We start from the raw sequence: 15507 nt of genomic DNA on the forward strand, positions 1-15507 counted from the left end.
GAGCACAGGACAGGTGGTTCCAAAGTGGACGTGCAAGATTTAAAAATGAGGAACAGGGGATCCCTGGGTGGCGCAGCGGTTTAGCGCCTGCCTTTGGCCCAGGGCATGATCCTGGAGACCCGGGATCGAATCCCACGTCGGGCTCCCTGCATGGAGCCTGCTTCTCCCTCTGCCTGTGTCTCTGCCTCTCTCTCTCTCTCTCTCTGTGTGACTATCATACATAAATCAAAAAAAAAAAAAAAATGAGGAACAGGCCAAAATCCCAAGGAAAAATAATAAAATAGGATCATCCCCAAACAACAACAAACCACCCCCTGATACAGAAAGAAGATTTCAAAGATAAAAACGTGGTGGTTAGGGGATCCCTGGGTGGCGCAGCGGTTTCGCACCTGCCCTTGGCCTGGGGTGTGATCCTGGGGACTCAGGATCGAGTCCCACGTCGGGCTCCCTGCATGGAGCCTGCTTCTCCCTCTGCCTGTGTCTCTGCCTCTCTCTCTCTCTATGTCTCTCATAAGTAAATAAATCTTTTAAAAAAGCAAAAGTGGAGGTTAGACGCCCGAACCCGGTACCATGAGGCCGGCGGCCGGAGCGAGGTATTCCCTGGGGCCCACCAGCAGGTCCCAGCGCCTCTCCGGGGATCCTGCGGCAGAGGCATGGTGGGGAGCGGGCTCTGCAGGGCCTGCGGAACACGCGGGCGGCGCCGGCCCTCGGGGGAGCCAGTCTTTTGGAGGTTCCCCTCCCCCCTGCCGAAAGCACAATCCGGGTAAGACCCCACTTCACCCCCATTCCTAGGCAGAAGCTCACACCCGCCAATCTCTGCCCGGAAGCTGCAAGCAAGCTTCCAGCGGAGGTCACTCAACCGCTCGAAAATCCGAGCCCGCTCAGCTCCGTTCTTCAACAACCGCCGGGGCCTCGAGCCGCCTTCGACGCTTCCCCCCGCAGGCCCCGCTGGGCGGCCGCCGCCGGGACGCCCGGCCCGCCGCACCGGAAGCGGCCGCGGCTGCGCCCCGCGACGCCCCGCCCCCAGCGAGCGTGGCGGAAGTGGCTCGCTCGGGGAAGGAGACCGCGGCCGCCTGGCCGAGCGCGCATGCGCTAGCGCCGCGCCCGCGCAGCTGGCGGTGGGGGCGTGCGCCGCGCTCCCTCCTCGTGTCCGCGGCCCCCGCCCCGCGGAGAGTCGGGCTCACGCCATCTTGTGCCCCCTCCCCCCCAAACCCCTGCCCCGGGCTGAGCCACTTTCTGCTTTTCGACACTCTCAGCCCTCCACCCCGCCCCCTTTCGTAGCGTGTCCCGGGCGCCGCCGCAGAAACCGCAGCATCTCTCCCCACCCTGTCCACGCGGGACGCGCAGCCGTGCCTACAGTGTTAGAGCGGAGGTTGTAGGGGCGCGGGGGGGGAGGGAGGCGGGGCGGGCGGGGAGAGGTCTGCCAACCGGGAGGGACGGCGCGCGGCAGCCCCGCGCCTGGGGGCCCCGCCCCGCCCTGGCCCCGGCCCCGGCCCCGGCCCCGGCCCCGGCCCCGGCCCCGGCCCCGGCCCCAGGGCGGCTGCGGGGGAGGAAGGGGCGCTTTGGGGACCGGGCCCAGGGAGACGCTGCCCGGCTGGGCCCGGTCCTCCCGCCGGCGGGGAGCAGCCTCTTGACTCCTCCCCGTGGGCGGGCGGGCGCGGGGCGCGGGGCGCCGGCTGGGCTGGGCTGCGCTGGGCTGCGTTAGGGACCTTGGGCGCTCCTCCAGCTCGCGAGCTGCCGGGTAGACTCCTGGGGAAGGAGCGTTAGGGAGCGTTAGTAGGGGGGTCCGTCCCGGGAAGCCTGTGCCCCCACCGGTGCCCCCTGCGGGAGCTCTCGAGCTCGCATCTGGCCGACGGTCCGCTCTGCGCACGGGGTGGTAACAGCGCGGTTCTGAACCGTCGGCCTTATTGGGGGGAACAGCACCGGGCACTGACCCGATGTTAACTGCCATTGATTCTGGTCTCCCGTGTTTTAAGACCTTCCGAACGACTGTTTTCTAAATTAGAAATCAATACGCTCGAAGGTTTGATGAGCCGGGGTGAGACTTCTAGGAAGAGTGAACACCTGACGCTCAGAGAGGACACTAAGGTGCATCGTGACTGTGCACGCGGATACATTAGCGTCACTCGGCGAGGCTGCTACACAACAAACTTGAAACTGTTTCGTTTGAAAGAAATTAGTATATGTTTATCTGGGAGGAAAGGACCTGAGGTCTTAGTAAATGTTAGGAGTTAGAACTCAGGAAACGGAATTGAGTTAGCTGTGCGGAGATGTACTTGAAGGGCAAACTGAGGACGGATCTCCTGGAATTTCTGGTGGATGTTTCAGAGACTGGGTTTGATTGGATAGGATGAACAGGGTTTTTGATGGGGCTTTGCAAAAGGAGATGCACTTCATTGTACCTCATTATTGCAGACTTATTTCTGGGAATCTTGAAGCAGAGATCTAGAGCAGCCTAAGTTGGGAGCACCCTAAGTCTAGAGCAGCAGTGTCCAATATTGTAGAACTTTCTGCCATGTTGGAAATATTCTGTAGACTGTGCTGTACTAAGACCGTATCCACTAGCCTCAGGTGGCTCTCGAGCACTTGGATAGTGACTAGTAGTGCATTGAGGAATTTAATTTTAAAATTTAGTTTCAATTAACTTAAATATAAATAACCACGAGTGGCTGGTCCTTGTTGGACAATATAAGCTTAGAATTTAAATTTAGACTTTGAGACCCCTTCTGATTCTTGACTTGGTCGAGTTATAAGTGAAAGAAGCCGAGTCTTGGAATGTTTGTTGCCATAGGGAATCCTAATTATATTCAAATAATGCCTTTTGCTCAAATATTATAGTTAAAAGCATGGGTCTGTTAGTACTTATTTACAGCTTGACAAATTAAACTCATTCTTTTGACTCCTTAGGTGGTTCAGCTAATGCCAGATTCATCTGGAGAGCCATAGCAATACTAACTGACATTTCTTTTAATCATTATTGTACCAAATTGTGACCATGGATTTTCACTATCTTCTATCATTTTGGTTAGGTTTAATGAAAACTTTTCACGTTTTATTCATTTTTTTTTCCATTTGAAAGATGGGGTTTTAAAAAAAACAACTTTTGTATGATAAAGCAAATTGATAGTCTGTAGTAGTAGCCTTTGAACATTGGGCCATTTTATTTATTTTTTTTGCTAAAGATTTTATTTGAGAGAGGGCTCAAAGTGGGGGGAGGGAATTGAGGGAGGGGGAAAGCAGACTCCTGGCTGAGCAGGGACCTGGACTCCACTCAGAGCTTGATCCCAGGACCCTGAGATGAGGACCTGAGTGGAAGGCAGGTGCTTAAAGGACTGAACCACCCAGGTGCCCCAGCATTGGGCCTTTTTAGAAATAATTTTGTGGTCATTGGTATTCAGAACTTTTGAAGAGATAACTCTGAAACTGGTATTTGTAAAATTTCTTTCTTTGAGGGCAGCCCGGGTGGCTCAGCAGTTTAGCGCTGCCTTCAGCCCGGGGTGTGATCCTGGAGACCCGGGATCAAGTTCCGCATCAGGCTCCCTGCACAGAGCCTGCTTCCCCCTCTGCCTGTGTCCCTGCCTCTCTCTCTCTGTGTGTCTCTCATGAATAAATAAAATCTTAAAAAAAAAAAAAAAAAGAAATATGTAGGCTGTTTTTTTTTTTTTCTTTTTAAAGCAAATATCTGTAGAGTTCAGTTTCAGAATAAAACTTAAAAAAATACATTTTTTAATAGATAGCACCCTTAACTCTGGCCTGGTGCCTGTAAAATGGTGTCCTTGATCTCAAGGCTAAAAGATCGTCATTAGATCTGAGCCAAAAACTTAAAGCTCATGGATTAAGCATGTACAGAGAATAGCCTATATCATACAAATCAGGATGGGTTGCTCTTATATAGGGTGATTGTATACCCCACCTTCCCTGCGACAGTCATTATTTAGACCCTGTTTTTCCGGGTATAATTATTAATAGAGCCCCTTTCATATAAAAAATGTCCCAGTTGGTATCACATATGATCACCCTACTTTTATTCTTGTTGAAATTTGTAATATGTAATTTTAGGAGGATTAACCATATTGCAGTCTCACAAATGTACTAAAGTATTGAGAGAATTATTGCTTATGTGCTCAAGTAATAGATAAGAAATCTAGAATAAGGCCAGCAAGTGACCTGTCCATTTAAGCTGCTGGTAATTAAACATTTTTTCTTTTCTCCTTATGTTAGATGGAAATCTTGGGCAGCTTGAATTTTGGTTTTCTCTACATAAATGATCTTTGGTGTAGGAGGCTCAAAGTTAGGCCATGTCAATCAAATCAGAAGACACTATTCTTGTTGAAAATAACTCCCATTTTATTTTACGGTGAAGTTGAACAGTGAAGTTGGTCAGAAATCTGTTTATGTATTTATAATGTTCAAGAAGGATTTTGCTTATAGTTCACTCAAATAATAAAAATACTTAGCCAAATGCATTATTGTATTAATTTATACTGTGATTGGTAAAATGTTTTATTGAGACTCAAACACACTTGGTTTGAGTCCTTACTCTGCTGAGGATTAAATCCATGTGATGATGTGTTGGGTATAGCAAAGCACATAAGAATTAAGTGCTCAGTAAATATTAGCTGTTTTAGCCTTAAGTTTATTGAACAATAGACCTGGAAGAGCTATTGATGTTCTGAGATACATTGTGGATAGATGCAAAGAAGTACTTAAAACTAATTCTGAAAACATAAGTTAAGCCCTTTTCTACCATATTCTCTCCTTGTGACTGTAGTTCAGGTATTTAACTTCTCTGATCCTCATTTTCCTCATCTATAAAGTGGAATTAGTATCTCAACTCATCCCAGCCTTCTCACAGGATTGCTGAAGACTTCAGAGGAGAATTACACAATTGTCTTGCTTTACAAACATTTTATTTTTTAATTGATTTTGTCCCAATTTTGTCAACCTACTACCTCTAGTAAAGATTGACCTTAATCTGCAAAAATTGTTGTATATTTTTATTTGTAAAACAGCATAGAGTATATTGGGCACTGCCCGAGGTTGCTCTCTTTAATGGTACTGTAAATGATGGTAATGGTGCTTGACTGATCTGGTTGCAATATATTTTCTTCTCTCTCTTTTTTTGTTTTTTTTTTACTTCTTCAAGATTTATTTATTTTAGAGGGGGGTGCAGAGGGAGAGCGAGAACCCCAAGCAGACTCCATGCTGATCATGGAGCCTGACGTGGGGCTTGATCCTAGGACCCTGAGATCATGACCTGAGCCAAAACCAAGAGTGGATGCTGCCTGGGCCACCTAGGTGCCTGTGATATATTTTCTACATAGAACAACTACATACTGCTGCTAAGGGAGACCCAACATTTTCATGGGCATTTGATGTGTTCCATCTAGTTCCATGTGCTAAATGTTATGTCATTTATTTATCCAGACATGTCATTCCCACTTAATAGGTGGTACTGATAAGGCTCTTACTTTTTGGAATAGATCTGTCAGGATTTTTGCATTATACTACTACCTCTGATAATATATGGCTGATAGTGGATATTGAAGGTTAAATAAAATAATGAATGTGAGAATAGCATGCTGTCTGGCATAGGATAGATATGTAGTAGTTGCTGGAAGAAATGGTTGTTCATTGAATTCATAGGGCAGTAAATTGAAATAATTTGTGCGAGAGTACTTTATAAATGCAAAATAATATGCAAATACAAATTAAAATCTTGAAGTATATTCTTGCTATTTTAAATGCTGTAGAGGTTTTATGACTGAAGATTGTATAATTCATTTCATGTTATTTGTTTCTGGATCTTTAAAGGACTACTCATAATTATAACATTCCTTCTCTGAGAGTATATATGTTTAATGATAGTACTTTATGATAAGCTTTTAAGAAACTATAGTTTTGCTTGGATTCTTTCTTTTCTTCTTCTTCATCATCATTATCATCATCATGAACCGAGTGCTTTCTATGTATTAGGCACTGTCCTGAGTGCTTTTTTTTCTTTTTCTTTTTTTTTTTCTGAGTGCTTTATATATACATTTCTTTGTGTAATCTACGAGAGGAGTACTTTTAGCCTGTATTCTAAAGATGAGGGAACTGAGGCAAGGAGGTGATGTGACTTGCCCAAGGTCACATGGTAAATGTTTCGAGTCTGTATTTGAACTCCAGAGCCCAGCTGTTTACTGCTAAACTGTGAGTCGGCATAGGCAGATACTTCACAACAAAGTTCCTATGACAAACACATTGTGGAGGTCTTATGAGTTAATTATGATCAACTTTTATTTGTATGTTCCTTGTGGGATAGTAGAAAGAACTCAGGACCAGAAGTCAGGGGACTTCAGTTTTAATCCCAGCTGTATCACTAAATAGTGATGTGTCCTTGGGCAGTTCAAGAAACCCCTCTGGACTTCAGTTTCCTCACCTGAAAAATGAGGGATTTGGATGAAATTAGTTTTTTTCAAACTGTAGTTCTGCACCTCAGATGTCTTTGGTTCTCCTCCCACCAGTTTGTATAGTTAGAGTTTGGTCTGTTATAATTGTTTATCTATCTGCTTGAGATTTACTTTTAAGCACAGAATTCCTGAACTTTTGAAGTCATCAGTGTCTGAGTTAATTTTGTTACAAGTCCCCTGATTGCTTACTATGTGCGCACTTCCCAGTAATTTCATGTTATTTTAGAGTGTTAAAGGAGATAGGTATCGTTTACAAATGAAAAAAACCAAGGCACTAAAATGGGAGAAGGTTAGTAAATTTTTGTTAAGATATATATGTACATGGACAGAATATTTCAGGTTATTAGCTACCTGGGATCAAAGCCTGACTTTTGTTAGACTTGTGACCTTTACCCAGTTTTTACTCTTTGCTTCCTCATTGGTAGGGGGATAATACTTGCCTTGTAGGGTGAGTGTGAACAGATGTGGACTAATGCAGGTGAAAAACCCTGTAGAAACTCTGAAATGCTTATACAAATTCATCAATTTTTTACATGCCTACAGCAAATCTTTTTTATTTTTAATCACATTAACTGTGTTTTTAACTGCATCAGATAGTTTATTGACTTGTTTATATTTAAAATAAACGCCTCATAACGTGAAATATTTCTAGGATGTGAATTCAGAGTAGGAGAGAATCTTGATGTTGAAGAGAGCTCCTCTTTTGACATCCTTGTCAAATACACTTACTACAAAAAGTCTGATTAACAAATTTTGCATTTATCTGAAAAGTTAGCCATTAAGTCACTCAATTATATGATATTTTATGTAAAACCAGCAGTGTTTTAATATGAGAAAAGTAAGCTTGCCATTTTGTCAGGGTTTGAATGCTACGTATTTTAGGACAATCTGGTAGGCACATTTGTAGTGTTCTTCAATAACTATTTTTGCAAAGAATAAAAAATTTCTGTGAAACTAAGTGTTTCCCTAAGAGAGTACTGGATATGAAAGCACTTGGAATGGAAACCTATATTAATATGAGACTACAGAAGGAAAATATAATAATACAAATTCATAGGTCTCTGAGCAGTCTGTCACTGAGCTCCTATGTCTGTAGGTAAAAAAAAAAAAAAAAAAAGTAATTGTTCATGTAGCCAACTAGGATATGTAAATGCACAGTTTCTATCTGCCTATTGGGAATTTTCATGGTTTACAGATGTTTTGATGTTCTTTTCAATTCTGATATATTTTTTGAATGCCTGATATGTGGTAGCCGCTGTCTTCTTTATAACACCCCTCAGAGAGAGGCAGAAATTATTCTTGACAGATGGAGAAACTGAACTTGAGAGATTAGTTGGTTCTTATTTTAACATTCTACGGTATTGATTAATTATCCTTCTTAGCACAGCCCTGTGACCATGACTTATTTCAGTTTTCTGTCTTAGAACATCTGTCACAAAACTTCTACAGGATTTTAATTCTACTTAAATGTCTAATAGTTGCCTGAGGCTTAATATGGCTCAAACTGAACTCCTGGTTTGTTTGTTTTTTCCTTTTCAGTTTTCCTGATCTTAGTAAATGGCACACCATTCAACCTGTTGCTCAGGCCCCAATCTTCAGAGTCATCCTTGACTGCTTTTCTTTCATACCCTATGTTTAATCCATCAGCAGGCAGCTCTGTCTTCAAAATATATTATGGAAGTCTCGCTACTTCTAGTATAATGTCACAGCAGCAAGAGTTCTCTTTTTAAACCTGAAATATTTCAGGGGTACTTGGATGGCTTAGTTGGTTCAGCCTCCAACTCTTGATTTTGACTCAGGTCATGATGTCAGGGTTATGTGATTGAGCCCCTCATTGTGCTCTGCACTCAGCCAAAAGTCTGCTTGGGATTCTCTCTCTCCCTCTGCCTGTCACCCCCCTGCCTTGTGCCCGCATGCTTGTATGTGAGTGCACACATGTTCTTCTTTTTCTCTTGGAAATAAATGAATAAATCTTAAAAAAAAAAAAAAAACCTAAAATATTTCAAGTCTCTTCTCTTTTCACACTTCTCATCGCTTCACATTGTATTCAACTAAAATTTAACCTTTATGACTGAGGGGGTTTCATATCATTTGTCCTCTTGCTAACTTTCAGACCTTATTTTCTACTGCTTACCCTCCTTTCCCTCTTCATTTGAGCCCCAGGACCTTGGTATTTTGCTATTCTTTTTGCCTGGAAGTTCTTCAGAGCTCCTTCCTGGGCTCCGTTCGGATATTCTATGAAATGTCACCTCCTGGTTGAAAACAGCTTATATAATTTGTTTTCATAGCATTTGTCACTACCTGACATGTTTATATTCTTGTCTCCTGCATTATAGCTTCTTTTTGTCTAGCTCAGTCATGATCGTATCCTGAGCTCTTACAACAGTGTTTGCCCTGTAGTAGGTGCCCAATAAATAGCTAGGAATGGATAAAGCCAAAGCACAGGTGGTGCATTGGCTTTAAATAAGAAGGTGCCTTTAACGTCAGAGGAGGGAATAAGGAGAAAATACAGTGGGTTTGGTAGAGGGGAGTGGAGGCAGTTAGTAAATGAAGGCTTTTCATTTCTCTGGGAAGGAGGAGGAACAGGTGCAGTCATCTGCCAACAGTTGGGGAAATTTATTAATAAACTAATATGTGTGCATTGAAATAGTTAATGTTAAACGAAAGAATTAGTAAATGAAAACATTAGGTGACAGGGAAAGGAGAATTCCCGATGATCATGAGTCTGGGAAGTCTTGAAGATATGGAGTTTAGGCTGAGCTTTTATAGGCAGCTAGGATTTGGAGAGGAAACAAAAAGTATTGTAGGTAGGAGGAACTGTAGACTCTAAAGGTTCAGAAGAACTTAGGATGGTTTGGGAGATACTGGATATTTGCTTTGATTGCTATAGGAAAGGAGGCTGCAGAGGTCCTGTGGGCCTGATTTTAGACAAGTTTTGTCCTCCAGGTGAAGTAGACATGTTGGATGCTTTGAGTAGAGGAGTAACAAATATTTAGAACGAGATAGTATGCAGAATTAATTAGAAAGGTGGGAGATGGTTTAAAAGGTACTGTAGTAAGAGTATTAGGTGAGATTGGTGAGGAAGAGATCACATTAGAATTGCTTTATTAAAGGAAGTTATACCAGGAGCAGATTGCATAAATGTAGGCAGGAGAGGAGCTGGCAAATCAAAAATTGCCTTGGATTTTTTTGAACTTCTGTGACTCAAGGGTAGTGTTGCTCTTCTAGAGCTGGGAATGTTTGACAGGGAAGCAGGTTTGGTTGGGGAAAATACGCCGGGAAATAGTATAATATATTACAGAGGAGAGTTTTTCTATCTATGAATATGAAGTCTTTGGTAATTATATTAAAATCCCAGTTCTCTATTTACAGCATAGCTAATTGTCATTTTGATCATTGGGTGAATAGTGGTAGCTTCTTACACTAATTAGAATCAAACTGATTTTGGTTAGGAAGTACTTATTCCTGTTCCAATAGTTTTTAAGAAAAATAATTGCTCAATGAATGGTAAAGAGAAATATTTACTATCATACTGCTTTTTTATGGTGCTTCATAATTATGGTGCCCTTTGATTCTGCAGTAATCCAGTGACATGGTTAGTTTGGATGTGCTATTCACTTATCTCTTTTTTGTTGTTGTTGTTTAATGCAGTGAAGTATGCTTTATTTTCAGATTGTAACAAGTGTTAAATCTCAGGACAGTTTTCCCGTAATTGTTTGGGTCTTAGCTCCTCCTCTTGTGTCATACCGTCTTGTGCGTTATCTTGAAACTCATTTCATTGAATATATCTGTTAACTTCAGTAGGCTGTAAGCTACTAAATGGCAGAGATAGAGATACATCTTTCTTATCTTTGTGTTCTTTGTTACACCGTTCAGTAATTCGATCATTCACAAAACATTTACAGAGCATCAGCAGTGGTAGGCAATATACAAAGTATTACAATTACAGAAAAAAAATGTCCTGTCATTAAGCAGTTAGCAGTTCAATGACAAGGAAATAGTTAAACCGTAGTGTGAGAAGTACTATGATTGATGCATCTTATTTCGGGTTCTGAACTTATTTGATATGTGGTAAGTGAATACAAATGATTTTTAGTTACGAAAATACAATTAGTTTCAGAAAAATTGCAATTGATTTCAAAAGTTGTAAATTATATGTGAATCATCTGTTCTTTGGGGTTGTTCATGGTATGTTGCTTGTCTTTTAGCAGGTAATTGTGTTTGAGCTTTATATCTTCTGAAGTTCACTTGAAACAGGGCATATATAAATATGTTGGAATTGCCATTGTGTTATCCCAAATAGTAGGTATAGAAGTTTTGACATTTTTACACTTATATTTTTTTATTTTTTACATTCTCAGTGATCGAATGATTATTTGGTAGTATTTTTCACAGCAGGAGAAATTTACATCATGATGTAACTTGAGTTGTTTTTTTTAGACAACAAAACCAGAATGCAGTGTAAAATAGTGTTGGTTTAACCATAATTGCTTCCTGCCTTTGGAGTTCTATGAAAATGAGAATGTTCTGAATGTAACAGTTTTCTATTAATTTGTATTATGTGGGATGTTCAGGTTATGAATGACTGAAATTGGAACTGTATGCTCAGCATCAGTACATAGGTCTGCTGAATAAACTTTCCTCAGCAATGATGTAATAGAAGAAATGCTAGAACATTCCACTGTCTTTTAATAAATAGGGAGACTGATGGATTTCACAATCCAGATATTTATGTTGTTTTGATGGTGCTATAACTAGTAATAAAGTTTTCAACTCTTTGTGGTATTTTAAGCCAAAGATGTTTTATGGTATTTCTCTTTGGTCATTTAGCACCAGAAATATGAGCTATTATTAGAAGCCCAGTGGCATGTTTATTATATTTTGTTTAATTCACATTTGTAATGTATAACTTTACTACAATTAAAAAATTTTTTTATTGTATTTTCTGAGGGAAAGGGTATATCTTTACATTCCATTGTTTTAAAATTAAAGATGTCAATTTTTCTACTCTGTAACAGGATTTTTACAGGTGTGATATAGTATTGGCTATTGACTTAATGATCAGGTTTAAATACAAGTATTAATCAGAGATGAACTTACTGCTTGGGTTCACGTTTAAACTGTGGCATGTTGAAATAATCTAGGTCTCCCTCTGCACATCTGAATTCATTTTGTAAAATATGGCAAACAGCTGCATTTGAATTGAAAGCTAAAACAACTGCAGGACATTATTAACCCATTGAGAAGATTACAGTAGGTTTTCAGTTCCATGTTAACTGTATTTATTAGAGAAAATTGACTTGAGTGCTTCTGCTTTTAACTGACTTTTTTTTTATGTCTAGGAGAAAGGAAATAAAGTATTGGGATGATAGGACTTTGATGTGTAAAGAAGTTATGTCTAAAGAAGTTAATTATCTAAATCAAACAAAATGCGGGTATGGGAAATAATTATTTTAAAGATTCTAATGCGCTATCAGTTCATCATGTCAGAAAAATGTTATTCACCTGTTTGATTTAAAAATTAAATAACTTGACCGTCAAAGGATGATCATAGTTATAATAAACTAAGATTGGGACCTTTTACCTCTTACCAAAAAATACTCTTGATGTGAAACATTTGGCAGTAGGGGGACAACTGAAGAGAGCTGTGGGTTTAGTATGATTTTACTTTCTGGAGTGTCTCATCTTCAGAGAGTGTTAAAGCAGGGTGCCTGGATTTGCAAAATGAAAAAGGGGCAGATTGCTTAAGCAGTGTCACGGGACATTTGGCCACAGGATAACCCCCATACTGGCATGGCTTCAAATCTGATGTGAGTCTTCTTAAATCATTACTGTTTTTAGAGGCTGAGGTTAACACAGTATCTTTAAAATTTTCTCCAGGATATCATATCTTTGCCAGTGTTGTATTGGGATGAGGGAGACAGTTTCTGAGGTCCTTGAGAGAGCCAGGTTCTTTCTGTATCACTGTCCTGATTTTGTAGGGCTGTTTCTAGAAGTCATTGAGTTTCTGTCTGTTTTCCCTCAATCTTGGATTTGGTGATGTAATTTTCTTTTTTTTTGAACCTGAGTTCTAATGGTGATGCTTCTTTTCCTGTGTTATTTGTAGATAAAAGTACTTTAAAAGTCTTTGTGGGAAAAAAAAATTTAAGCTTTAAAAAAGTTGATGGGGGGATCCCTGGGTGGCTCAGCGGTTTGGCGCCTGCCTTTGGCCCAGGGCGTGATCCTGGAGCCCCGGGATCGAGTCTCGTGTCGGGCTCCCGGCATGGAGCCTGCTTCTCCCTCCCTCTGCCCCCCCCCCCTTCTATGTCTATCATAAATAAATAAATCTTTAAAAAAAAAAGTTGATGGCTTTCCATAGCATTCGCTTCTTGATGTGTTTTTAGAATTTTTGCTTTTAGGCTCAATTTGAGTAAAAGTTTTTTTTCCTTCTTTTTCTCTACTCTTACATTTGGCTTGGCCCTTAGGGCCCTCACACTAGACCAGGGCTTACGTTTGCAGATAGTTGGCCTTGCCACAGAAAGGTATTGGGATATTCCAGATCTACCCAGCCATCTAGTGTGCTGCTCATCTCAGGCCTCTATCCTATTGCCTTCTCAAAAGCTTTGTATATGGCCTATATCAGGCAGTATTTTATAGTAGCGTCCTCCCCAACCCCCCAGTTGTCTTTCATGGAGCTGTCCTTCTTTCTCAGTGCTTGGTGAATAACTCTGGTTCAGGTTTCCTGTATCAATTTTAGCCCCCATTGCCCACAGCTGTCAGGTTAGAGGATGTATTAAGAAGATAAATTTCACAGCAAGGTGAAGAATGAGCTGAGATAGAAAGAAAGTAGCTATAAATAGTGCTTATAGAGAGAGCCATAAAGTAGAACAAGAGGAGGAGGATGTAAGAACATGAGGGACAATTTATTTGGTTTCTTACAAATTATAGGGTGCAGAAGGAGTCAAAGACAGTGACAGATTTTGAGTTAGGATACTACTAGCAGTACTGATGTCAGTACTGAAAAGTATTTTATAAGGGAACTAAGTACTTAATGTTTATTGAATTGCATATAAGTCTTTTAGTGAAAATATTCAAATTTCTTGAATTTAAGGTAATGAAAAAAGAGTAATCTAAATTTGTCATCTAAAAACTTTTAGCTGATTCATTAAGATTCTTAAGGTCTTTCTGTGTACAGTAATAATAGTTATTAACATTGTGTGCTCACTGTTTGCTAAGAGCCATTCTGAATGCTTTGTGCATATTAGTTCATTAAATCCTCACAACAACCCTAAGAGTGGGGGATTATCATTCTCACTTTAAAGTTGAAGGAACTGAAACACAAAGAAGTTAAATGATTTGCCCCGAAGTCCTAGTAAAGTAGCAGAAATGGGATTTGAACCTGGGCAGTCTGACTTCTCCTAGTTTGCTACAGATCATTTAAAGATTGCAGTACTGCTTTATTTTATGATATATTTGAATCTACAGATCATTTTTAGTTTAAGGAAAATTATATTGCAAAATTTATATGGACATGAAATAATAGCTAACATTTATTGAGCACTTACTGAGTCATAGTTGAGGCTTTTATACTTCCATTATTTTAATGTTATTTTCACTAATTCTTGTTTATGGGACTGCCACATGCATTAAATAAAATAGCATATATTAGGATTGGCATCTACTTTCCCCCTTATGCATCAACTTAATTTTATTGGGGGAAAAAAAACTCACTTTTTAAATTGAAGATTTACTTAACCAAAAGATTATAAAATATCATAGTGCTTGCTTCTGATCTACTGATTGACTTTATTTTTATTATTTATATTTTAGGCTTTGGTTCAGATGGGAATCAGATTATGCAGTGGTTTTCTAATTTTGTATTTTACAGCTGTACCACTCTTTTTTTTATATTAACTCTTACTTGGAACCCCAATATATGAAACAGAAAAATCGGAGTTGTTCTCTGGTTCTGGATAGAACTAGGAGAGTGTGCTTTGGGACCTTTGGGAGCTCCTTGAAATATTGCCTATGAACCATAGTGCTCTCTGGAACACATTTTGAAAACCATGGAGTTCTGTTAAAGTATTTTAATGAGTCTTTTCTTCCATTATTTATTATGAAATTTGTACTAAAATGTTTATCACTTAAGTAATTTTTTGATACTGTATTTGACTAAGCAGTGTTTTCTTCGTTATTATTTCATTTTAAAGATTTATTTATTTGAGAGGGAGAAAGAGTGCGTCCCATGGGTGGTGGGAGGGCCAGAGGCAGAGGAAGAGAGAATCCCAAGCTGACTTTGTGCTGAGTGTGGAGCTTTAGGTGGGGCTTAATCCCAGGACCCTGAGATCATGATGTGAGTGGAAACCAAGAGTTGGATGCATAACCGACTGCACCACCCAGGTGCCCTCTTTTTACTATTTCATTTTAATAAAGAATATTAAGTGGGAACAAGTCAGATTTATGAACAAATTAGAAATTTAAAATTTTCTATACTTTTTGAAGTAATTTATAATTGCATCCATTTTCCATGCATTTATTTATAGTTAAATGTATTTTGTAAGCCTTATTTCTTTTTTATTTAGATGAATAATACTGCAGCCAGCCCAATGTCTACTGCTACTTCAAGTAGTGGAAGAAGTACAGGGAAGTCCATAAGCTTTGCAGCAGAGTTACAGAGTATGATGTAAGTATGTCTCTGCATCACACATTACTGTTTTGATTTACGTTGATAAAAGATAATAGAAACAATAAAATTTCTAAAACTTAACTTGGAAATGTGGACTTAAGTAAAAATAAAATAGTCTGATAATAGGTTAAATAGCCATATGCAAAAGGAGCAAAATTGGTTAAAAATGCTGCAGTGATACTGTATTTGAAAAATAAGTATTGGTTCGTCTTTATAAAAGAATGAACAATCATAGGGATATTTTTGCTCTAGTTAGTATCTGGTCAGATCTGTGTTATGGATTGTTAATACTGTTTTAGATTTAGAGAATTTTGAATTTGATTATATTCTTGGATATGTTCAGATGTTTTCACAGAGAGGTTCTCAATTTTTCTCAAATACCATAAAAAT

General features: G+C 40.0%; 2 protein-coding genes across 13 annotated transcripts in view; one reads left to right on the top strand and one right to left on the bottom strand.

Annotated features, from left to right (window-relative positions):
- Positions 1 to 15507, bottom strand: part of RUNX2 (RUNX family transcription factor 2) — a 220174-nt gene that overhangs the window by 162827 nt on the left and 41840 nt on the right. The window lies entirely within an intron of this gene.
- Positions 1089 to 15507, top strand: part of SUPT3H (SPT3 homolog, SAGA and STAGA complex component) — a 602245-nt gene continuing 587826 nt past the window's right edge. For 4 of the 9 annotated variants that reach the window (XM_072832818.1, XM_072832816.1, XM_072832820.1 and 1 more), the window contains exon 1: positions 15014 to 15114. Coding sequence is in view for 5 of the 9 variants with exons in the window: in XM_072832810.1 (XP_072688911.1) it covers positions 2029 to 2088; positions 15014 to 15114 (161 nt within the window). In the remaining 4 variants the exon portion in view is untranslated. Of the gene's footprint in view, positions 1373 to 1784; positions 2089 to 11794; positions 11888 to 15013; positions 15115 to 15507 lie in introns of those variants that run through there. The other 5 variants (XM_072832814.1, XM_072832813.1, XM_072832812.1 and 2 more) reach the window with 4 other exon arrangements.

The sequence above is a fragment of the Canis lupus genome, chromosome 7, assembly GCF_048164855.1.
Source record: "Canis lupus baileyi chromosome 7, mCanLup2.hap1, whole genome shotgun sequence".
NCBI classification, from domain to species: domain Eukaryota; kingdom Metazoa; phylum Chordata; class Mammalia; order Carnivora; family Canidae; genus Canis; species Canis lupus.